Source organism: Danio aesculapii, chromosome 24 (genome assembly GCF_903798145.1).
Source record: "Danio aesculapii chromosome 24, fDanAes4.1, whole genome shotgun sequence".
Classification (NCBI taxonomy): Eukaryota; Metazoa; Chordata; class Actinopteri; order Cypriniformes; family Danionidae; genus Danio; species Danio aesculapii.
In genome coordinates this window covers 23,190,791-23,216,828 of record NC_079458.1, presented here as the reverse complement: position 1 = coordinate 23,216,828, position 26,038 = coordinate 23,190,791, and the positions used below count along the sequence as shown (strand labels likewise).

Below are 26,038 nucleotides of genomic sequence, written 5' to 3'. Positions count from 1 at the left end.
ATAGTGAGATAAGATCCTTGATGAGCGGTCCGATGTGCGCTGCTCTCACCTGGGGAGCTGTGCTCAAAGCACCCGCTGACTGCCTGAAGCTTAGATGTGCGCATACGCTGCAGCTCATGCCAGAGTGTGTGTGTAACCACATAATGTGCGTTTTCAGTGGTGTAGTGTGGATGGAGATCTTTTCAGAAAAGCTAGATGAAACGCCAATGTGGACGTGGATTGTTTTAGTTTTAAAAACGCGCTAAACTATTAGTGTAAATAAGCCTAAGGCTGCATTTATTAGAATGAATGAAACAAAACAAAACCATAACAAATGAAACAATAACAAAACAAAGTATTACTGAGTATTAATAGTATAAAGCATTACTGTGAAATTATTATAGTTTAAAATTGTAAGCATTTTTCTATTATGATAAATTCCAAATGGGATACCCAGAGAAATCATAAACCCTTGACATTAGCAAGCAATTTAATGCTCGTTTAAAATTTTACATAAAGATTAGTCTACATGCTTTCATAGACAACTTTGGAAATTTTGTTAAGAGCTTTTCACACATTGGCATGAAAAGTGTGATTATTACATGAAAATTCATAGATCCCCTTGGATATATTCAGCGTACCTTCTTACCTCTTTTTATCAGTTTAATGCATCTTTGTTAAATATAAATATTTGTTTGTGAAAGAATCTGACCCCAAATTGTTTATTATGTAACATGATACATAAATAGAGACAAGAACATTTCAAATAAGCTTCAATTTGTTTTTGTGATAATATCAAAAACATTTTTATTTGCAGATGGTGTTTTTCACAACTCCTTGCATAGGAAATAAAATTAACCTCAACGAAACCAACTAATATGTCTGTGAAAAATGAATCTCATCACCATAGCAACATTCATACAAAAATAACCTTAACAGTTGAAGAGCCAAATATAAAAATGAAGAAAGCAGAAGGGTTGTAATCTCTGTTAAACGTGACGTTTTTCATACTAGATGCAGTTAATGCAGACAGATGTCACCAGGAGACCCTGACAGATCCTCAACTCAAGTACTGATCTGCAATTAGAGTAATTGGGGCTTACAGCCAATCTTTGAGTGAAAATAAAATGGCAGTGAATCAAATAGCTGAAGTGGCAATTACTCTGGAAGAAGTCTTTATTTAAAACAAAAAAAAAAACAATTAATTTGCTGGCTTTTGAGTCTGCCTTTGGTGAAAAAAAATTGAAAGATGTGATGGTTTTTTTTAACCTTTGGGATATTATATATGAATTTTGTTGCAGAGGTTAAATACCAGGTCTACTTGAGTGTTTTTTTTTTACAAGGAAATGCTGAGTTTGCTGTGTGTAAAGTGGGATCTGCTTAATTTATTGTCTATTCTATCAGAAGGATTGCATTGATCGGGGTTGATGGGAGGTTCAAAGCATCTGATGGCTCTGCAGTCAAGCTCTTTAATCCACTAGAAATGTAATGTTTCTGTGTGTGTTTGATGTAATGGTTTAGAGCTGTAGAAATCAGGGTGTGTTTAGTGTAAGAAACCGGATGGAGTTTTATAGTTTTCTTTTTTTTTTTGCTCCGTGTGACTTTGATGTAGTCTGCAAGCCCTGACTCCAGCACAAAGCAGGTCTGCCAATGATCAGAACATGAACACGTTTGCTACAGGACTCATGATTGGTAAGACAATGGATGTTGGGTCAAATCTAATTTATTTACAGTATCTACATCAAAATGTGTGTTATTTTCAACTTGTGATTGTGTTGTGTAGGTGCTGCTGAAGGAGATGAGGCCTCTCAGAAGAGGAAAGAGCGCTACAGGCTGGAGCTGCTACAGCAGATCGCAGAACAACAGCAGAACAAAAGGAAGTGAGAAATGACAACCATTTGACATGCTGATTGGTGGTGTTTGAAATTAAAACCATCAAGCTCTAAAATATTGACTTGAATATCTGTATTTTATTAAACAGGGAGAAGGAGCTGGAACTGAGAGTGGCTGCAACAGGCGCTGTTGATCCAGAAAAAAAGGTAAAGGCCCTAATGTTCTGAAATAACAATATTAACTTACTTACTTTTTTCTATTAGCTTTTATGATATTTATTACTTAATTTCAGTTAAAATTATTTTATATTAAAAATGTGATGACATTAAAAATGTAGGACCATTAATATTTTTGCATGACATTTATAGCATGAATGTAAAAAAAAAAAAAAGGTATTTTGCATGAATATTCAGCACAAAGGAAAGGTCTAGTTTATGTGTTTATTTTTTTACCACCATACTAACACCAAGATATAAGTATTATTAAAAATAGTATATATTTTTTGTATTATTCATATATAATTTCTATTTTTCAGCGCCATTTGTAAATTGTAATATATAATATATATATACACACACATACACACACAAACACACTCACACGAGCAATATCACAATATCAAGAGATGATCATACCTGTCAACATTGGGATGTGAGGGATATGCCCAATAAGGGATGATTGTGACAGTTAAACGGTCAGTAATATGTTTTATTAATAATATTTACAAAAGAAAAATAAATAGTATACATTAGCAGCAAATACATTAGCAAGCAGTTCAGCTTAATAAAATTAATAGCTATTATAAAGAAATTGAATCAAGCCAACAAATCTCATTAGCCGTTTCTTCACTATATAACGTTTTATTTATTTAGATTTTTTTGTTGTTTTTTACTTAAAATAACAGGTGTCACTTTAAAAAAGCACACATCTAACATTATAATGAAAGCTTTCGATTGCTTTCATAACTTTTTATGCTCCTTTAGGACGAAATTAGTTGTGTTTGAAAAAAAAACCCCACCAAGATCGACATCTTTAGATATTATTATTATTAATTATGTGTATATTTCTGTTTAAACACGCACCCAAAACCCAGACTTTCACTCCACTTCAAACCGCGTGTACAGAATCCCTTTGGGAAACAGCGTCTATTTATCACTATGGAGCGTGTCAGCTGACAGTCATGCACCGCTATATGACTGTTTTGTGGATTGCATATGAATCCCGCCGTTTTTATATTTATTTCAAAGTGTTTCCATGCCTAAACAAAGCGAAAGCACAGAACAGACTCACATTTAAGAGAAAGGGGTGGCCCCTGGTGGTTTGGCAGTATGGGTTGCGTATACGGCAGTATGGGTTGCGTATAGGGAGGCTCGGCTATTTAATGTTTATTTGCCACCCTTCAGAGAAAGACTGAAAATACGGGAGAAATACAGGACAATACCTTTTATGGGATGATAGGGGGATAGAACTGTAAAATACGGGAGAATTCCAAGAGAAATGGATGGGTTGACAGGTATGGTGATGATAAACAGCCATATCACACTGCTACTCATGTGATACTGCGTTTATACAACAGTTCGACAACATAATTGTGTATATAAAAAAGAAAATCAAACACGAAGAGTCTCAAAAACCTTTTGTAAGAGGAACTACTTTCTTCCTCCATTCATTCACATCTGCAGCTGATGTTAGAACAGCAGAAATCGTTGCCACTTCACCAACATCACTTTAGAGCTAGTATTTGAATGATTCTCTAGCTTAATGTCTAAAGTGATGACAAAACAGGTAATTTTTGCTCACATTTTAAGATTAGAAGGATGAAGGGCATGAAATGTCATCAATCTACAGAGATTTCCCAGTATTTCTCTGTTGCAATCAGAATATCACAATAATTAACCCCGAAAAAGCCAAAGCAAAGCAAACACTACCAGTTTCTGTGGTATAAATACAGCACTACAAAATACAAAAGAGCGAGATCGACTTAGAATATGACCTGATTTATGATTTGTTCTGCTCTAGTTTGAAACTAATGCTGAGAAAATGCTGTTTTTCTTCCCTAAGGACGTATTATGCAGTCTCTGTCCCCATCTTGTGGCGGAACATCAACTGTCACTTTCTTAGGTCTGCTCAGACAGGCTGATGGCAGCCGATGCACTGAACCCGATGTTCTGAAATTATAAATATTTAAGATAGGCACTATCCTTATAAATAAACTGCATAGTTGCAATCTAAACAACTACATTCTTGACTAAAATAGCCCCAAAAGTACATTATGCTGTCCAAAAGTAGCAATATTTGTCAAACTGTAGTGTCCTCTGCTTGTCGCTGTATGTGGGCAGAGTAATACACAAGAGTAAAGGGTGAAGAGGCTGTACAATTGCTGTTATTTGGAGAATATCGCACAGCTATCAGCCAATTAGATTCAAGAACCAGAAAGAACTGTTGTGTAAATGTATATATAATTTACTTGTTTTAAATATAAAATAGAAATTAGACCATTCTATGACTCGCCCAGTTTCCGAAAATGATTTTTTTTTACATAATGAACACCTTCTGTGCTCTCATTTACTCTCATCTAACCTGGTTTCCCACAGCCAGACCGAATTAAACAATTTGGTGCCGTGACCCGGGAATATGAAGGCAGGAGAAGAGATGTACCTTACCGTCCAGGACTAGGTCTAGAGGAGGTCAGGGCTGACTCTGCCAGGCGACTCCATGAAGAGAGGCCTCTACAAGTACCAAATGACATCACACCTCCAGATAGACCACGTGTAGCTTTCCAGTCCCCGTCTCTGGAACATAGCACTGTTCTAAGCCGACTAGCTAATGCATCAGGTGCTGGTCTGGAGGCTGGGATGGGGTTTGGGGCTATTACTGATGACAATCACAGAAGCCTCTCAAGAACCCTGGGAGAGATGGTTGCCCCAAGGTTTGTATTTGATTCTTATTTGCTATGAAATAACATTTATTGTACTGACAATCGCACAACTGTTGGATTCCTGAAGTAAAATTCCATCCATTTTCCCCATAGGGAACTTTATTTCTTAAATTAAACCTTTAAACCTGATACACCTTTAAAGCTGGATCTGTTGTGAGGTTTGAGGTTGTTAAATATGTTTATGTTGAACTCATTTTTTAATCAAAAGTTTAATGCTGGGATTTGTGTAGGAAACTACATTACCCATTATACTGTTTAGAAAATTCCACCAATTAGAGGGTATCATCTTTAGTGCCATCCACTTCCATGAAGAAAAGAAAACAGTTTTATTAATTATTTTTTTGTCATTTTTAATTGTATTCTTTGCAAAAAGAAAGTGTATTTTTGGGGGCTTTTTCAGTGCTTCATGGTATTGTAAAATTTTCCCTCACTAAAATGTTGAATGTTGTACTTTCATTTTTGTTGGATTTGTATACACTTTTGTACACTTTTCTTCAAATCAAAGTTTAGAATGCTCTGCTTTTATTAATAATAATGGAAGAAGTACTTCAAGAATCATCACTGCATAGAAATTTGGTGGATTTTATTATTCCAAACAACTAAAACATTTGCTATTTAATAATATGCCCATTAATACTATTATCATGATTTTTGTTTATCATTCATTGCTTTGTTTAATGACATACTTCTGTTTTTGACATTAGAATTACAGGTGTGCGTCCTCCGTTGGGTCCCTCCCTCAGTGACTCCTATCAAACTCCTTATGATAATGCATATTACTATTATGGAGCCAGAAATCCTCTAGATCCCAATCTGGCCTACTGTAAGTGTCCTGTCCTAGCATTGCATCATCAGTTATTCCACATTTAAGGGCTTTTTCACACACAAATTTAATTCTGCGTTATCATAATTTTAAACAGTGCTTTTAACTCTGGGTAAAGGAATGTTTTGTGTCTGTAGTTTAGAAGCATTGTTAGCACTGCCTTTTTTATGAAATGGAACATTTTTGCAATGCAGCGTTAACACCGCATTGTAGTGTCAAGTGTGTACAGTGTAAAACACAACACATTGTTACAATGTTTGGTTTAGATGCTTGGCAACCAGCAGGCTACTATGTAAATGCTTTACAAAGTTACAGAAATACTGCACGTTGTAAACATTTTTTTTTATTTTATTGTATATATTTCTTTTTTTACTATTTATTTAACATACCATTTTAGCATTTGAGAGAAGAAAATGGCAACACATTGTATTTAAAAATTTTATTATTATTATTATTATTATTATTATTAGATTAGTTAACATGCCATTTTAGCATTTGAGAGAAAAAAACGAGAACACATTGTATTTAATTTTATTATTATTATTTTATATCATTTAACATGCTATTTTAGCATTTGAGAGAAAAAAATGGCAACACATTGTATTTAAACATTTTATTATTGTTGTTGTTGTTATTATTATTTTATATAATTTAACATGCCATTTTAGCATTTGAGAGAAAAAAAATTGCATACTGCAAAAAATATTTTCTCTTACTTAATGTTTTAGTCTTGTTTGTAGTACAAATATCTCAAAATTCTCAACACAAGAAGCATTTTCTAGACAATAAAAGAATATTGTCTTCTTTCCAGAAAAAAGTTTTTTTTTTCTTTCTTAAAACAAGCTAAATAATCTGCCAACAAACTTAGTAATATTTTTGTGGTGTAGTGTTAATGTACTGTAGCTGTCGAATGCATGTTTAACACTTGAACTACCAGCATTGTAGAGCTACTATACTAGAATTCATACATTCATACTAACTAGGCCATAATGAATGTCATTTAAGGTCATGTTTATGTATTTACAAAGCTTGTGTTGAGGTTTTAAGTAAAGCAAATATATTATTGTCTCATATCTGTTCTAAATTCACTGTAAATTACAGCTTCATGAGGCTTATTACTTTTATAAAACAGTTATTTAAAATATACGTAGCAAAGTTTTACAAAATAAAAGTAAGCAAATTATACTGTTTCTTTGGTTCAATACTGATAGTGGAATATTCTATGTTAATACAGCTTTGAACATGGCTTAACTAGTCAGATTTAGAAACCGGGACTATCCATTTTAAAATGTAGATTTAGATGGTTAATTGTGTAAGAGCTTTAAAACAACCTTTAGTGTTTTGTAAATTTTAATAACAATGTTAGTATACATAGTAATATTCTTCACACATTTAAAAGTCCAGTGAAGTGCTTTAAAAGGTACATTTTTGTTCGATTTTATGAGATGACGTGAAAAAAAACTATCCATTTAGGTCAGGGGTCACCAATCTCGGTCCTGGAGGGCCGGTGTCCCTGCAGAGTTTAGCTCCATCTTGCCTTAACACACCTGCCTGGATGTTTCAAGTATATCTAGTAAGACCTTGATTAGCTTGTTCAGGTGTGTGTGATTAGAGTTGGAGCTAAAATCTGTAGGGCACTGGCCCTCCAGCAACAAGTTTGGTGACCTTTGATTTAGGTGGAAGTGACCAACTGCAACCTTTTGAATGTTTATATCTTCTAAATGTGAATTTTGTCACTGATTTGGGGCACACTACTTTATAGATATCCTTAAATAATTTTAATTTCATGGTGACTTTAAGAAAAGTCAGGGTACTACAGTTATGTGGATTTTATTTGAACAAAATGATTTTTATTTATTAATTATTATTACACTGCAAATTTTTTAAATGGTTAAACTGACTGTCTTTGTATTTCTAGCATTAATGTGATTTATTGGTTTTGTTTGTGTTAGATGGACCAGTAGTGGGTCAGCAGTCTCACATCCCTCCAGAAGCACATTGGCCTGCTCTGCAGCCTCCCTCTGGGGGCCTCACACAGTAAGTGCATGTTTTCATACAGTACATTAATCTGATCATTTACCTTCAGAATGCAGTCAGTCACATTACAAGGACTTTACAGTGTGGTCACAATCCAATCAGAAATGTCAATTTAATAACAATATTGTTTAGTTCCCCCTCATTTAAAACAACATTAAAATTACTTTGTAAATAAGTTATGTTGAGTAAGTAATGTTGACGTACCAGTAGGGGGCAGATTTATTCAGAAGTAACATGATGCTCCTCTCTCCTGTATGTCTCTCCATAGACCCATCAGCCATGCTGGAGTTGTTTCATCAGGACCAGTGAACAGCGATAGGTCTCAGCAGCCCAAGGAAAATGCTGCTAGCTATCAAGAAGCCCTTAGGCAGCAGGTACTTTATTAACAAGTGTTTTATTAACATGAGATATATGTGTCCAAATTATGTTAATCCCTTGTTTGTTTATGTATTTATACCAACACTGTATTAATATAAATACGTTTTCAGTGTCAAAAATAGATGACATTTATGATGTTATATGATTTTATTTTTCTATACAGTTAAAAAAATCTTTGATATGGGATGAAATCTTTGTGACAAGTCATTTTATTATTTTAACGAATGATGATGCTGATGCATTTATTAAAATAAACTTTTCAAGTTAAGATTGTAATGTAAATTATTTAAATTATAATGTTTTAAACATTCACTGAATGACTGGGACTGATTAAATGTTTGGGGTTGGTTGTTTTTTAGCAACTATTTTGCTTAACAAGACTAATTTACTTGATCACAAATGTGATACATAACTATATTAATGTTGTTGTTGTTATTATTATTATCATTATTATTATTATTATTATTAATAATAATAATAATAATAATAATAATAATAATAATAATAACAATAATAGTAATAATAATAATGAGTGGAATATTATTATCTTATTTTTTGAATAGTTCAAACGTCACAATCCTTCTAAAATCATTCTAATTATGCTGATTTGTTGCTTAAGAAAAACCAAAGCTCTAAAGCTGAATCTAAAGTCAGTGATTATCAATAATTATTAGAAATAATTATCAATGTTTAACATTTTTTTTAAATCTACAAAATGTTTGATCAATAAAAAATCAAATATTTCAAATGATGATCATTTATAATATTAACATTAACTTGTAAATTTTACAATTAAATTAATCCTTGCTGAATAAAAGTATCTTTTTTTTATCTTAATGATCTCAGATTTTTTGAACTGTAGTGTCTAATAGATTTTAATATAAGATAAATGTACACAAGTTTATGCATTGAAACTAAGCTTAAAACACTGCAATGCCCTTACAATGGAAAATGGTGATATATTGTTGCAGTTAATGTGATGAAGTGACAAGCCTGATTTGGGTGCAGGTTTAGGTTTAGCTCAGTGAGTTGTGAGATGATATGAAGATATCATAATGGCTGTGGACACAGATGAAGGACTTGAGGAGGACAAATCGTATTATCTTCCCTGTATTTCCTCAGGGGGAGCTTTGATAGTGGAAGATGTATAGCTGGAAAGATGTTGGTTAGCTGTCTGGATGCAAGATCATTGAGTCTGAAATAGTGCAGGGAAGTGTTTGAAGACGAATGGCCTTGAATGCTAATATATCTTGAGTTTAGTATGAACGTCAACAGTATGACAGAGAGGGAGATCAGAGTAGAGCTTGCTATTTCCCAAGGTAAAGAGAATCAAGAGGCAGAGCAGGGTTAAAGTGGTTATCTGGAAGTTAGCTGAAACTTTTTTCCTCTAAGGGTACTTCAAAGTCTGATTACAACAAGTTGAGTAATATTACTTTAATGTTGATCTTAAATTTCTGACATTGAGGCTTTATTTAGGTACTAGGCAGCAAGGTTTTTCCGTTTAATTTGCCATTTAATCAAAAAGACAACACATGAATAATTAATTCTGATTTGTGGAAAGGGAGCAGACAGGATTTGTCGTTTGGGATTTGAAAAAACAAATCGGATGATGTGCACTGTGAACAAAGTCTAATTAAACCAAATTGCGGAGCACAGATTCAGGAACGACAGCAGAGACGGCATCGCGAGAAGGTGGAGAAGGAGCTGTTCGATGCTAAGATAGAAGCTGAGATGAAGGCCTACGAGCCCTGGGGAAGAGCAGGAGGAGGAGCCCCTCTCAGGGACCATCATGGAAACCTCATCAGTACGCATGCAGAGTTCACACTTCACTCAACTCTCTGTTCACAGTCAGTTGCAATCACTGCACTTTCAGAAGGCTTTAATTAGCGCACTTCGCTAGCAGTGCTTGGTCAGTGGGAGGGTTAAATTTAAAAAAATATAGAAGTCAATGTTTACATAAACTGCATGATCTCCTAGATACTGTGTTAATTCATTGTAAAATATTCATATTAATAAAAAACATGCACTGTGTTAAATCATGCTAGAAACATCTGTCTGCCTGTCTAGGCAAGGCTAGTTTATTTATATAGCACATTTCATACCTTATGGTAATTCAAAGTGCTTTACATAAACAAAAATAAAAGAAACATACAATACAAGTATAAGAAATAAAAACAGCAAATAATAGACATTATTAAAAATGGAATAAAAATGTGTTAAACAGGCTTTAAAGGAATGAAAAAGAAAAGAAAGATATAATGGTGTGATCTGTCGGCCGTAGAACAGTGCTCATTCAGTAAAGGCACAGCTAAATCTATACAGTAGCATGCTATAAAATGCTAGCTATGTTAAATTGTTAGCAATATGCTAGCAACATGTTGATATATGTTAGCAGGGTGCTTTATGTTAGCTAGAAACTTGTTTATTCAGGCTAGCAGTGTTTGAAATATGCTAACAAAATGTTAAACCATGCTAGAAACTTGTTTATTCAGGCTAGCAGTGTTTGAAATATGCTAACAAAATGTTGAACCATGCTATAAACTGTTTATTCAGGCTAGCAGTGTTTGGAATATGCTAGCAAAATGTTAAACCATGCTAGAAACTTGTTTATTCAGGCTAGCAATGTTAGGAATATGCTACCAAAATTTTTAAACATGCTAGAAACTTTTTTTATTCAGGCTAACAGTGTTTGGAATATGCTGGCAAAATGTTAAAACATGCTAGAAACTGTTTATTCAGGCAAGCAGAGTTTGGAATATGGAAGCAAAATGTTAAAACGTGCTAAAACCTTGTTTATTCAGACTAGCAGTGTTTGGAATAGACTAGCAAAATGTTAACCCATGCTAGAAACTTGTTTATTTAGGCTAGAAGTGTTTGGAATATGCCAGCAAAATGTTAAAACATGCTAGAAACCTGTTTATTCAGGCTAGCGGTGCTTGAAATATGCTAGCAAATGTTAAAACGTGCTAAAACCGTGTTTATTCAGACTAGCAGTGTTTGGAATAGGCTAGCAAAATGATATAACATGCTAAACTTGTTTATTCAGGCTAGCAGACTAGCAGTGTTTGGAATATCTTAGCAAAATGTTAAACCATGCTAAAAGCTTGTTTATGCAGACTAGCAGTGTTTGGAATATGCTAGCAAAATAATAAAACATGCTAAAACCTTGTTTATTCAGGCTAGCAGCGTTTGGAATATTCTAGCAAAATGTTAAAACGTGCTAGGGGTAATCTTGGAAACATTAGCAACATGATAAAATGTTAGCACTGTGCTAAATCTTGTTAGAATCATGCTACCCAGATGAAATAATAGATGCTTGGAGTTATTTAATAATTTAAGGAACATATTAGCAATGTGTTAGCTAGTAGCATGTTAAATAATACTACACACATACAGTAGCAACAATGTTAATACATTGTTGTAACAATTTTATACCTCTACAAGTTAGTAGTATAATAAACAGAACTCCAGTCTTTAGTGTGATATTATACTTCAGCAATCATTATTTTATTCTTATTTTGAGGTTATTAAAACTATATTTGCTGATAATAGGAAATGTTTCAGTATGACCACAAACTTTTTGTTTTTTAGTTTCAGCATAAATGACGGTGCATCTCAGTTAGCTCTCCTAGCTTCCAATTTCCAACTCTCTAGCTGAATTAGGACAGAAGAGACCTTGTATCACTGCACACTGAGACACTGATGGTGACATGTGAATTGAATTTATGAACAGCATCAGAACTGATATCTTACAGACATAAGTTTTTATAGTGTTGCTTAAAGTACATTATACTGTATGTAAATACTTCTATATACTCGCCACATTTTAGCCATTTATTAGTTCTGTACTTAACTAGCGGCAATTGTTTATCCTTGCATATGAAATGAAATTATCTCTTTCGTGATACGTTTGTGAAGAACTTCTGAGCATCAATTGTGGAAATTTTCATTAAGTGAATATTTCAGTGCTCTAGAAGAATTTTGCAATTAAGATTGCCCTTATAACAACTCCTCGATCATGCAGTTCATAGTAATAGTTGCTCAAATTTCAATTTGATTCGAAACTGACAGCCTTTTCTGTAACCCGCTTATGTACTGTACATCTATATAAGGTATCAGCCCATGTCCTGCTTTTTGTGGTCATTGTAATTCTGAAAATGTGTATTATAAATCATAGTGAAATAATGTTTCTGTTTCCAGGTGATCTGAAACAAATGCATAAAACAAATGTGGAAGCTTATGATTCCGGAGGCAGACCAGCCCGGATATCATTGTCTTCGAGGACAGGTGACAGAAACTACTTCATGCATAATGTAACTGTGGCCACAGAATTACAGTTGGACTCGCCATCACAAAAGCATATATTTTGTCAAACTGTAGTGAGTCTATTGATCTGCTGTCACTGTATGTTGGCGAAGTAATACAGAAGGGTGAGCACGAATTATAAGTGCTGTGATTACGGGAATATAGCACTGATATCAGCCAATCAGATTCGAGAACCAGACAGAACTGTTGTATATATAGTATATTGCTGCATACAATCAACCACCATTTATTTACAAGCTAAAAATAAAAGACCTTTGCGTGCAATCCATCTAGCTGCTTTCTGCCCCTGTAGAGCCTGCAGGTCTTTATGTTTCTCAGCCGACTGTTCATACCCGAGGTAACCTTTTCAGTGACCTGCCTACTCCACAGCAGCTTCATGATCAGGAAAAGTACAAAGACTGCTTGAAACAACAGGTACGGACATACTTGCCTCATTCAATCAGCTTTAGATTCTGTTATCTGTGATTCTGGCCTGACATCTCACTTTGTCATCATCATTGGGATGAACAGATTGAGGAAAAGAGGATAAAGGAGGCAGAAGAAAGGGAGCGGCACAGGCTTGAGGAAGAGAAAGAAGAAAGACGACTAGCCGAACAGCGAGCTCGGATCCAAAGAGAGTATGAGGAGGAGCAGGAGAGGAAGCGCCAGAAAGAGAAAGAGGTTCTTGATTCATAGTTATATCACGCAAATCCCAAAAATGGCCATCCGAGAGGAAGATGTATTCACTTTGAAGCACTGGTCTTGACCCAGATTGAACATATGAGTGTGTTAGGCTTGAAATAGTCTGTCCTCTATAGAGTTTAACATGGTGTACTAATCAAGCCCGACACAGAAACTAATTATTAAAAATAATGATTCCTTGTTATTAATAAGCAGCTACTTTTTACAATGCCTAAACCTTTGTATCTAGACCATGCTAACATTGACCCCACCCCACAAAAAATAAAATAAATAAATGTGAATCTGTATGACTGACTTGGAAGTGAGTGAACAAAACTCACACGAAACACCCAATCACACAGATTCCTGTTGGAATGACTGGCGTCCACTTGCAAAATGTCAACATTAAATGTCAGCCATACCAGGCAAGAATAAACCTCATTGGGTGGCTCTTATGGAAGCTGATATGAGCTTCTGTGACTGTATTTGTATGTTGTAAACATTGTTCGCTGATCAGTGTTTATATATGAATAAAAACTTCAATTCTGTTCATTATTTAACATCATACAATATTTCCATTCTGTCTCCTTTTTATAGCAAATGGCCAAAAATGAGGAGTTGATCAGACAAGCAGAAGAGCGTCGAAAAGAAGCAGAAAAAGTGAGGAAAGAAGCAGAGGAGAAAGAGAACGAAGCCCTGAGGAAGAGACTTGAGAGAGAAAAGCAGACGCATGTGGAGGAGGTAAAGGGTGCACATTATCAAGCCTGTTACATTTGTTCATAGGCATACATGAAGCCCTCAAACTAAACATCCATTTCTCAATTCTTAAATGCCGAAAGGTCCAAAGGGCACCGTCGCCACCTCTGCCAGCCTTGCAGAAGAAACTACGCCAGCAGACGCCTAGACCTCCATCGGTAGAGAGCCATCGCTCTTCTGCAACTCTGTCTGTGAGTGACGCACATGCTCACTTCATGCTAGACAACAGTTCTTGGGTTAGACAGTGTTAGTGGGTTAGTTCAGTGTTTCCCAACCCTGTTTCTGAAAGCACACCAAGAGTACATATTTTTAACCTATTCCTAATCTAACACGCCTGAATCAACTCATCAGAACATTAGAAGAGACTCCAAAACCTGAAAAGAATGTGTCAGATAAGGGATTTATCCAAATGAGGTTCTGTTGGTGTGCCTCTAGGGACAGGGTTGGAAAACAGTTATTTTTTTTACCCCAAAATTGTTGTTCCAGTTCCCTGAGACCTTTGTTTGTCTGTGGAACATAAATTAAGATATTTTAGGTGAAATCAGAGAGATCCCTTTTCCTCCATCGATGTCAGGTAGGGGTATAACAGTTCACAGTTGATCCGTGATTCGTACAGATCACAACCCACAGTTCAGAACACATGTGACCCATGGATTAGTACATTTTTTTTACTAGTAGATTAATCCTAAATTTATATCGATTGCAGAGAGATCGTCTCTCATGTCATTCATATCACATGTATGAAAGCGTTTAGGCCTTTCTCTAAAATATAATGAGGACAGAAGAAGTTATGGCACGTTATTTAGGATGTGGTGGGTTTCTTAGGTTATTAAAGATGTTTTCTGTCACTACTTGTTTAGCCTGCATTAATGCATTCAGTGTAAGCTGCACAATTAATTATTTAAAGATCGGGATCTCAACACCCACGCAACACAAGATATAAATGATGGTGATTTGCATATGTTTATTAATCCTTCCAATCGCTGCATTCAAATCTGTGTTTGAAAAATGCAAAAATCAAGAAAGAGATTCAGTTTTTAGTTTTTTGAGTTAGTTATGAAGTTAAAAACAGTCAAATAACACAGAAGTACTGGGATAACAGTTTAAAGTTTAGATAAAACCACTGATGTTTATGGCAAAGATTACAATCACCCTCATATTCTCAAAAATGAAAGTTGTAGGCAGTAATTTCATTATATTATAACCAATACGTGGCAAATACTAGACATCAAAAATGTGCCACTGAATAATTCTTCAAAAAGGACAAATCTAGCACTGAAACATGAAGTTTTATGAGTGAATAATTGAATCATTTATTGAAAACGAGACTAAAAATAAATATGAGTTGTACAAATTATAATGTTAGATTTATACATTTAGCATATTCAGCATCAGTTGTAGTAACATTGAATTTTTCACAGTACTGAATATTTTACAATTTATTTTTATTCAGCTTATTATTTTGCCATTTTATTTTTAATAAAATTACAGGTTCTAAGTTCTGTTTGTTGAAACTATAAGTGTCTTGCAGTACTGTTTTTGTAATAAATGGAAAGCAAATTACATTAGTCTCCTCCTCTTTTTGGCTGATCCGAAAAATGGTCCGATCTGTGACCACAATGCGATTCAAACCGTTAGATTTGTGATCTGTTACAACACTACTGTCAAGGTTCCAGACTTTACAACCCTAAAACAGACCATATGCATGTTCAGAATATTATCAGCTGTGCAATGCTATAATATATATTGTGTTGACAAAATAAAAAGTCTGTTGTTTAACATTATGCTGTATTGCTTATTTCGTGGCGTCGCAAAATACATTGTTTACGCTAATACTTTTTCATCATTTGGATGATCAGTCTGGATGCAGGCAGAAATCTGAATAAAATCATGGTGGAACGTTGCAAGTTTGAAAGTACAGTGTTTACGTTTAGCATTTTATTTATCTATATTTCATGTTGGGCTTGCAATAATTAGTTTAGAAAAAGTGTTTTTATATTTCATTTTTTAATAATACATTTATAATCAAACATTTTCCCAGAAGTTCAACATAAAGTGAGAAAACAAAATCATATATGAATGATTACATATTTGGCTATATACATTAAAATGGTCCTTTCTATTCGGTCGATATTAAATAATTGAATATATTGTGCTATCGTATTATCAAGCTCATTTGCTGTGGACCTAAAACATAATAATATCAACTTTATTGAACAGTTTCTTCTCCTCATTGTGTGTATATTGCACGCTTTCACAGGCACTGTGCAGTGATGTACACTCCCTTGAATGCATGTTCTTAACTTACTCAAAGCACAGGTTCATCTGAGGTAATATGACAGAGGGGGGATCAAGTGTGCCCTCTATACTGACACTGCAGAGAAGAAGCTGTTGATTGAAGTCAATATATGTGTCTATTCAATACTAAATAGGGGTAGGGTTTTATGACATCTCAAACGGTTATGTTGATTTAAACATTGCCAAAACGGTAGATTAACTTGTAGAGAGTAATTGTTCACCTAAAGGCTAACAATGTGCACTAGCAAAATGAACATGGTATCGGTAAATTTTTATAACTGAGGTTATTGAATGAATGCTTTAGAAATGTTTGCATGTTTATATCAACTAGTATAGTTAACAACTTTAACCTTATTTTAAGCATTATCATAATAATTTAAATAATACAAAACAGCCATTTTTTATCTTCATATAATAAAAAATTCAGTCCCTGTCACAAATAAAGTCCTTAGAGTTTATTTTGTCCAAGAACTGCCCACATAGATTGGAACTTAACATAAAAATGACTAACATTTTTCTGTTTTTCCTCAAACAGATGCGCTCTATGTCTGCACCGCATTCTCCACCAGTGCCTGCCCGCAGGAATGAGATCAGGGCTACAGGTAAATCTCATCACAGCCTGTACTGCAGTCATCACAGCTGCAAAATACACAGTCCCTGAACTATGCACTTTCATTGTCTTTTAGAGGAAAAGCGCACTGTGATCAGAGAGTTATCTGCCTTGCGTAGGCAGCTGCGAAGCGAACAGAGACGTCTGGAGGGACAGTTAATACAGTCCAACAGAAATGATCTCCCCCCTCCCATTCATATCAGGTAAATTGATAAAATATCCTGCAGATATATTCAGAACATAAATTCAAGACTACAATGCTTTGTGTTGGGCTCATGATCATTGTATCATAGTCTGTTTTATATAATAACCCTTTTGCCAAGTTATACCTAGTACTAAGTGTAGATGCATCCAAAATGGATGACGCTAAATGAAGGTGTAAACAAGGTCTTAAACATTTTATACTTGTCCTTTTTTGACCATTTCCAGATGTGTTTGACAACATTTTCAACTTTAGATGCTCATGTGGTTGAACCTGGCCGAACAACTACAAAATACCAAATACTTTCTATTAAAGAACTAATTCTTCAAATCATGTTTTAAGCATGTTTTCCTGAAACTAGGTCTTCTTACAAGTCTTCATTCTAACACAAACTCAGCATTGTTATTTTAAGTTGCCATAGAATTCATTGATTCAGTATGTATATGGTTTCTCAGTATATGGTAGCATGGTATCTACAGTACATAGTAGATATAGAATTTTGGTAAGTTAAGGAATTCTCTATATGCTCATTTATTACAACAGAAATGACCCTTTTAATGAAAAGCTTGGTTGGTTTTGATCGTATTAAAGCTTATCTTTTCACTCCAGAAAAATCACAGTAAGAGCTGAGTGATATATAACACGATGCATAAACGTTCATTAGATACATATTTAAGTGGTTGACATGTGTCTGTTGCCTCATTACAAACATATGCATGTATCCGTGTGAATTTTGACAGCAAATTTAGATTTTGTTTTAGTGTTTTGAATAAATTTTATTTTAGTTTATTATCCAAGTTTATTTTGTCATGACAGTCGTGGCAGATGTAGACAGTGCGAGTTAGATCTGGGTTAAAGTTAGGTAAACTGTAACCGCAGCTAAAATGCAACACGTGAGGGAACAACTTCTCACGAAAACGAATGGCATGATCATATGTTACCGATGTAATCATTTTGATGTACATCGAGTCATTTCTATAAATGTCAGCAAGAGGCTTTACCGTTTTAGTTAAGCAAAAGAACACACTCAGGTAAAAACAGAAGATCGAGTTTATCGTGAATTTTGGGATGATTCCTGGGCATGGTGATGTCCCTTTAGATTTGTTGTTTTTATCAGCTTTGTCCTCATACGGTTTATGGTCTTTTTATCTTGAAATCAAATGTGAATCTTCTTTTTCTCTTAACTGTTGCCATCTCATTATACATAGTTTAATCAGACAGATGGCCATATGGATGATGATGTGTAAACGCATCTCTCGTCTACTATGGATCAGTTACTTTTCAAATGTGTGTGTGTGTGTGTGTGTGTGTGTGTGTGTGTGTGTGTGTATGCAAGATTATTTCTGATTGGATATTTACCAAAATACATGCCCCAATCACATTCTCGTCTCGTTTTTAATAGTCAATGAAAATGTCAGTATGTTTTCATTATAGTTGTCGTCATCATCACTTAATTTTTATTTAGTTTTCGGCGCTAGAAATTTGTTCGTCACAAAAATTGGAAATTTTTCGGCAACGAAATTAACACTGGCATGTATCTGTTGCCTTATAACAAACATGTGGCAAATTTCACAATATACACGTTAAACTAACAAAGAATACATTTAAATAGACCTTATGTCTCTTGGGGTGCCACTGAATAAATTTAGAATCCATATATTCAACTTCTTGCATCCCAAGTACTTAGTATGTTTTATACGTGCTTTGACACACAAAATAATAGGGTGAAAAATCCATTGTTGTAATTTCACTAGAAAACATTGTGGCAAATGAAATGCAGTCTGGGGTGTGCATATCTCAAGTGGCTCATCAGAGTCTGTGTTTTGTTTCTTCACCAGGATTTTCATACAGGACTTACCCTAGAACAATGAAACAATTAACGGTATATAATTTGAACACTTATAATTGGTAAATCCAGATTTTCATTCTATGTCGCTGTCAGAACATAAACAAGTCAGCTGCTCTCTATATAATTTTAAATTTTCTTCATTTAAGAACATATTGTACAAGCTTATTTTCACAGTTTGATTAAAGGATCAGAAAAGAGCCATACATATACCCACCCATAGACCCACAATTCAAGAAAGAGGTCAAAAGTGGAGAAGACAAGATAAAATGCCAGATTTAAACAGAACTGTACATCATGCTTGTATGTCAAACAGGCCAAGAGAGCAGCTCCAGGAGGATATTTTTGATGTGGCAAAACTACGCAAACAAGCCCCCATCAGGAGACCAGCTTCCCACACCACTGCAGCGGCCAACACGCAGAACCTACAGGAATTTAACCGTCTCAAGTACAGAGGTAAGTCTGACACTGAACTCTTCAGTCGGCCTGTAATTTCACTCTCAAAAAAGACTCATTACAGCTGTGATGGCTTTCAAAATCCCATTCACCAGCTGCTATTACCTCCACATATCCACCAGCAGCCACACTCATTTCTTCTTGCTCATGCCCTGATCCATTGTTCGCTTTAGTGAAATATAATAAACTTCCATCTGCCCTCCAAATGTCTATTTAATGAAGTCTAAGAGATTTCCGTATCTTTTCACTGAAGGTTTGTTCACACAAATTCTTGCTGCTGAATGTCCATAATGAGATATAAATCTATAAGTGGTTTAATTCTAATGTTCTGAAGATGTATGGCTGCTTTATATGGTGAATGTACAGTATTTAAAGTTTTGTTTGTTTGTCTTTTATACACGTAAGAAGAAGCTTCATTTGTTCTTAAAGCTCAAATGTGTAGCATGACACACAAAAATAAACCTCATTGGTTCTCACACGCCAAGTAAGCATGCTTGAGCTGTGAAACGCTGAAAGCATTGTTCGCTGATTTTAATATTTAACTAAAAGCATCAATTCAATCTGTTCGTTATAAAAAGCAGTCATTTCTCTTCTGAATACTTGGATTAAACTGTGCAATCTGTGTTTTTCTTTATGAATGTTTAGACTTTTGAAGCATCAGTGTTTCGGTTGTAATTAAAGGGACAGAAATCTTACTTTGTGTTCTTTGGAATTCTTTTTTGTTTTTGATAAATGAGGATGAGTAAATTATTACAGTATTCAATTTGGGTTGAACAAACCCCTTAAAAAGTAGAAACTACTATCAAGTATAGTTAACTAAAATAATGAATATTATTTTAAGTAAACTGTTCGTTATAACTGTTTATTATAATGAGTATGTAATGAGTTAACAATACGTATTAGCAGTTTTAGCTAATAATGGTTTCATACTGTATACACTCACCGGCCACTTTTAGGTACACCTGTCCAACTGCTCGTTAACACGAACTTATAATCAGCCAATCACATGGCAGCAACTCAATGCATTTAGACTTGTAGACATGGTCAAGATGATCTGCTGCAGTTCAAACAAAGCAAACAAAGAAGAAAGGTGATTTAAGTGACTTTGAATGTGGCACATATGTTGGTGCCAGACAGGCTGGTCTGAGTATTTCAGAAAAAAAAACAGGAAACTGAGGCTACAATTCGCACAGGCTCACCAAAATTGGACAACAGAAAATTGGAAAAACTTTGCCTGATCTGATGAGTCTCGTTTTCTGTTGCGACATTTGGACGGTAGGGTCAGAATTTGGCATTAACAACATGAAAGCATGGATCCATCCTGCATTGTATTAACAGTTCAGGGTAGTGGTGGTGATGGTGTAATGGTGTGAAGGATATTTTCTTGGCACACTTTGGGCCCATTAGTACCAATTGAGCATTGTGTCAATGCACAGCCTACCTGAGTATTGTTCCTGACCATGTCCATCACTTTATGACCACAGTGTACCCAGCTTCTGAGGGCTACTTCCAGCAGAATAACACGCCATGTCGTAAAGCGCAAATCATCTCAGACTGGTTTTTTGAAGATGATAATGAGTTCACTGTACTGAAATGGCCTCCACAGTCACCAGATCTCAATCCAATTGAGCACCTTTGGGATGTGGTGGAACGTGAGATTCACATCATGGATGAGCAGCAGACAAATCTGGACCAATATGGACCAAAATCTCTAAGGAATATTTCCAGTACCTTGTTTAATCTAGGCCACGAAGGATTAAGGCAGTTCTGAAGGCAAAAGGGGGTCCAAACTGGTAAAGATTAAACAGGAAATTTTCATCATCGCTATTATGAAGCTTGAAGAAATTTATTTAATTTAGGCATAAAAACAATTAATTTATAGAGAAGAAAACCTTGTTAGGGCTGAATGAAACTACAATTACTTATTTTACAGTATGTCCAAAGTCCTGCTAATTTGTTTAGCTAGAGGAATGTTTTATGTCCCCTTAACCTTCTCTTTAGCTCAGAAGATGGATTCAGCACATCTCTTTTTCCATCTGGCCACTCATGAGGTGAAGTAATGGTGGCATCACTCATCAGAGCCTCAGCAGGACAGAAATAAGCAGCATCTCTGTGAGCTGTGACTCAGCATCGCTTGGCTCTGTGCACTTGCTTTGTCATGCTCTTTCCTTAAGCTTCGTTCTCCTCTAGAACTGGACAATTCTGGATATACGTCACTTTATTTCCCCACATGATTCAGAATAAATGATTCTGAAAACAATTATATTATCAAACAGATGAATATTTTTCTTAAATCTCTAGCCCTGGCTTATTGGAAATATGTGCTATATTTTTGAGAACGGACAAATATGTACCCTGGACTTGCAGTTTTTGTTTTCACAAATCCATTAGAGGCCTCCATGTACATTTTTGACAATCTCAAATACATTACTGGGGTAGGTTTTTTCCACATCTGCCATTTCTTGTAAATCTACCAGATGCTGCCGCTGTAAATATTTCTGTGAATATTAATGTCCTTCTCATACATGTCTGTGAGAGAAGACGGTCAACTTGGTGTTGTGCGGAATATATCAGCTTGATATTAAATGACCCACAAACCCCATTCCTTAAACCCAACCGAAAACTTAAAAAGCGCGTTCCATGTGATCGGCCCCTCAAGCAGTCAGGAGTACCACCTCGTAGTGTTCATTTTACACACAAAATTCAGCCATATGTACCTGCGAGCACATATTTCTTGGTTCTCAAAAATGTACACCGGGGCACATTTTCCCAATCTCACTTTAAATGAACTCAACCGTTTTTTACTTTCTTTACTGTATTAATCAGCATTTTTGAAAAATTATTTGGTGATGATGCAGTTTTACTATTGTCAATATAAAAAGTTAAAAGTTCAGTCAAGTTGCTTGATTTGCTATTGTAGATACCAATCATCATATTCCAACAAGAAACATAGTACTCTATTTTTGGCAAGGCCGTGTTTAACACAGATCTATGATTGAAAACACCAAAGATTGAATCAGTCAATTTCACCCATACATGATGTCTGCTCACTTTGGGTCAAACATGTTGGGTCAAACATATGAATCTATGGTTAAAAGTTATGTACAGTTGAAGTCAGAATTATTAGCCCCCCTGAATTATTATCCCTTTGTTTATTGTTACCCCAATTTCTGTTTAATGTAGAGAAGATTTTCTCAACACATTTCTAAACACACTGTAACAGTTTTAATAACTCATTTCTAATAACAGATTTATTTTATCTTTGCCATGATGACAGTAAATAATATTTGACTAAATATTTTTCAAGACACTTCCATGTAAGACATACTGCGAAAATTTCCTTGCTCTGTTAAACATCATTTGGGAAATATTTAAAAAAGAAAAAAAATTCAAAGGGGGCTAATAATTCTGACCTTAACTATGCAAATGGAGGTCATTTACAATCCGCTTAAGTGTGACGTCATGCGAAGCAGCTTCCGGGTCCAAGCGTTCTGTCAAACTGTATGGGGAGACTCATTAAATGGTAATAATAAACATTTACAAAGCGATGTAATACTTTAGAAAATCACGATCGCTATATATATATCTATATATATCGCTATATATATCTCCATGCCTAATATATGATAGTCAGAAAGTGGTATAATTTTTTTCAATTGTTAAAATTTGTAATGCAGCAAGCCCAGATACTTTAGTGTACACTATAATTGCATATAACATTAACTTTAATGTGTGATATGATGAACATTTTCCCAATTCAAATGAGTAGCGGCTTGGACCTGGAAACAGTATTCCATACCTCATCGATACGTCATGACTTAAGCGGATTAAAAGATTAGTTGACCCAATTAAAATGTCTAAATTATTTACTATTAATGTTATTATTTACTCATGTAGTTGCAATCCGCTAAGGCCTTCATTCATCTTCGGAACACAAATTAGGGATGGGCAATATTTGCAAAATACCAATAAAATTTTCCCCCAGATAAGATTTATTCTTATTGTGATAATAATGGTTAAATCTACAATGTATCTATACAATGACAAAACACAAGCCACATATTGACAAAATTGTTTATTGTCTTCATATTTTATCCGTTTATTCGTTTTCTTTACTTCTGTAATGCAGTTTTGCAGTTTTTATGTGCAACTGTGCCCTCTAGCATCCAATAGGAGTAAAACAGCGTTGTCTGTACTCACAATAAATACTTTTTTCCTTTTTTCTCTCTGTACATACTTATGAATTATTGTTATTCATATCATTATCAGAATAAATACCAGAAACTTTCATATTGTATTAAGTCGATATCGCTCATCCCTAGCACAAATTAAGTTATTTTAGATTAAATCCTAGATTTCTCTGACCCTCCATCACAAGACTTCACTATGAAGCTCAACCAACACATTTGTGTGCCAAAATGTAAAAACATTTTTCTTATCCTCATTAGGCAGTTAGGGTTGAGTTTGCAACAGGCAATATGATGTATCGCCATTAGAGTCAGCAGCACAACTTGACGTTCTTTAAAAAATTGTTTGGCTCATACTGAAAGTGTTCTTGGAGCTTTGTATGGTTATCACCGTTACATGTTACATTTAGACAGAATTTTGGGTTCCTCTATATGAAGGGTAAGAGAGCTCTTGGATTTCATCTAAAATATCTTAACTGTGTTCTGAAGATGAGCTAAGGCTCTGGGGATTGGAACAACATGAGAAATAAATTAGACTTTTCAATTTTGGGTAAACTAACCCTTTAAGATCATGTAGGTGTTTAAATGGAGATGTTGATCTTTTGATAATTAAGGCTGCGGCTCTTTTTGTTCTAATATTATACAGTGATGGACAGAACTGATTGGCCATATGAGTCAGTGTTTTCTGCAATTGGATCATATTTGTTTGTATCTCTCTGTATTATCTTTAAGTGATGAGGAGGAAAGACTGTCATCTTTGCGTGTGTGTTGTCAGATGGAGTATCTCGTGAGGAGATGCGGCAGGCGTATCCTGAGCCCCCCAGTGATGATCACAGTCTAGATATACAACAACAGGCTCTGTTACGACAACAGCAGCGAACCATCAACAGCCTGAGGACGGGCAGAGCTGCAGGTCAGTCTGTCTGACATTTCATTTGACATTTCTGTAAAGTATGTTATAATACAGATTTTTTGATCAAGGTAATTACTGGGAAGATTTAAATTAATAGTTTTATTTAACAAGTATGCAACATTAAATTAATCTGAAGTTATTGGGAGGATAAAAAGAATATATATGTAGCTATGGGAACATAAAATATGTGATCACTTAAAGGGATAGCTTGCCAAAAAATGAAAATTCTGTCATTGTTCACTCATTCTCTGCTTCTTCCAAACCTAACTGAGTTTCTTTTTCTACACAAAACAAGATATGCAGATGAATGTTGGAAAAAATGAAAAATGCCCCCCCCCCCCAACATTCTTCAGAATATCTAGTTTTTGTGTAGAAGACTTGAGTTTGATTATATGGTGAGGGATTTTTCATTTTTGCACTATCCCTTTAAATTCTGTTTCTCTGGATTTATTAGTTATGGGTTTAAGTAAAATGTTCATTTTTGTTGTTTTCTGCAAAAGTCTGCAAAGATTTCTTCCAATTTCAAATAAAAATAATGTAATTCTAGAAAAAAAAAAAAACATGTCATAAGTAGTTTACACAAAGCCAAAAATCTATTGTTTATGCTAACCTAACTAGAAATCGTAAATACACAACCTGGCAAAAGTTGCCTATCCAAGTTTTAGGAACAACAAATAATAATTTGACTTCCAGTTGATCATTTGGTATCAGAAGTGGCTTACATGAAAGGCAAAGGCCTCTAGATTACGCTTATTTTACCGAAATAAAAAATGATAATGCCTTGATTTTTAATTATTTAAATATTTAATATATTTAATTAGGTCAGTAAGGTCTGACTTTGCTTGGACAAAAGTCTTGCCACTTAACAGAAATAACGTACAGTTTAGAATATAAAGTCATGGTGCAGTGGATATTGTGTTTATATTGTGTTTGACTCCTATGAGCTGCATTGACTGCAATGACTCAAATAACTTATTAATAAAGTCATCTGGCCTTCTCCTTTATCTTACCCCAGACATGCTCAATAATGTTCTTGTCTGGTGACTGGGTTGGTCAATCCTGGAGCACATTGACCTTCTTTGCTTTCAGGAACTTTGATGTGGAGGCTGAAGTATGAGAAGGAGTGCTATCCTGCTGTAGAAATTCCCCTCTCCTGTGGTTTGTAATGTAATGAGCAGCACAAATGTCTTGATGCCTCAGGCTGTTGATGTTTCCATCCACTCTGCAAATCTCTCGCACACCTCCATACTGAATGTTACCCCAAACCGGGATTTTTCCTTCACCAAACTCAGACTGATTTCTGTGAGAATCTGGGTTCATGCAGGTTCCTGCAGTATTTGTGATGATTGGGATGCAGTTTGACGGATGATTCATCGGAAAAATCTACCTTCTGACACTTCCAAATGATCAACTAGGAGTTAACATTTAAACATTTCTAGTTATAACTTAATGCTTATAAGTTTACTAACAAGCTATGAACTTGTAAATATTATATGTGAACTTGGAATTCAGAGGAAACAGTGTGGATTGTAAAATATGAATTCAAATTGCTTACTGTAAATAAATAGCTTTTAATTCTTTTAATTGAGATAATTGTGAAATAAAACAATTTCTTTTTTATGTTTTTGTGGAAACAGGCTTCCATTTTCAACATTGACAACAAGGAAGATATTTCAGCAACATATTTATGATTTTTGATGTATAATGAATGATTTCTGAAAAATCTATTGACACTAAGACTGACATAAAGGCTGTTGAAAAATATTTGCCATTACATAATAAATAGGATTTTCCAA

At 34.8% G+C, this 26,038-nt stretch overlaps 1 protein-coding gene across 1 annotated transcript in view; it reads left to right on the top strand.

Moving 5' to 3' along the window:
* Positions 1–26,038, top strand: part of LOC130218425 (centrosome and spindle pole-associated protein 1) — a 44,935-nt gene that overhangs the window by 5,792 nt on the left and 13,105 nt on the right. Inside the window, exons 7-23 of the mRNA XM_056450617.1 lie at positions 1,592–1,671; positions 1,763–1,859; positions 1,961–2,018; positions 4,407–4,741; positions 5,455–5,573; positions 7,526–7,610; positions 7,879–7,984; positions 9,645–9,792; positions 12,189–12,275; positions 12,607–12,728; positions 12,825–12,974; positions 13,572–13,715; positions 13,814–13,921; positions 16,564–16,630; positions 16,715–16,841; positions 19,003–19,142; positions 24,105–24,242. Of these exons, the coding sequence (XP_056306592.1) occupies positions 1,592–1,671; positions 1,763–1,859; positions 1,961–2,018; positions 4,407–4,741; positions 5,455–5,573; positions 7,526–7,610; positions 7,879–7,984; positions 9,645–9,792; positions 12,189–12,275; positions 12,607–12,728; positions 12,825–12,974; positions 13,572–13,715; positions 13,814–13,921; positions 16,564–16,630; positions 16,715–16,841; positions 19,003–19,142; positions 24,105–24,242 (2,111 nt within the window). The remainder of the gene's footprint in view (positions 1–1,591; positions 1,672–1,762; positions 1,860–1,960; positions 2,019–4,406; positions 4,742–5,454; positions 5,574–7,525; positions 7,611–7,878; positions 7,985–9,644; positions 9,793–12,188; positions 12,276–12,606; positions 12,729–12,824; positions 12,975–13,571; positions 13,716–13,813; positions 13,922–16,563; positions 16,631–16,714; positions 16,842–19,002; positions 19,143–24,104; positions 24,243–26,038) is intronic.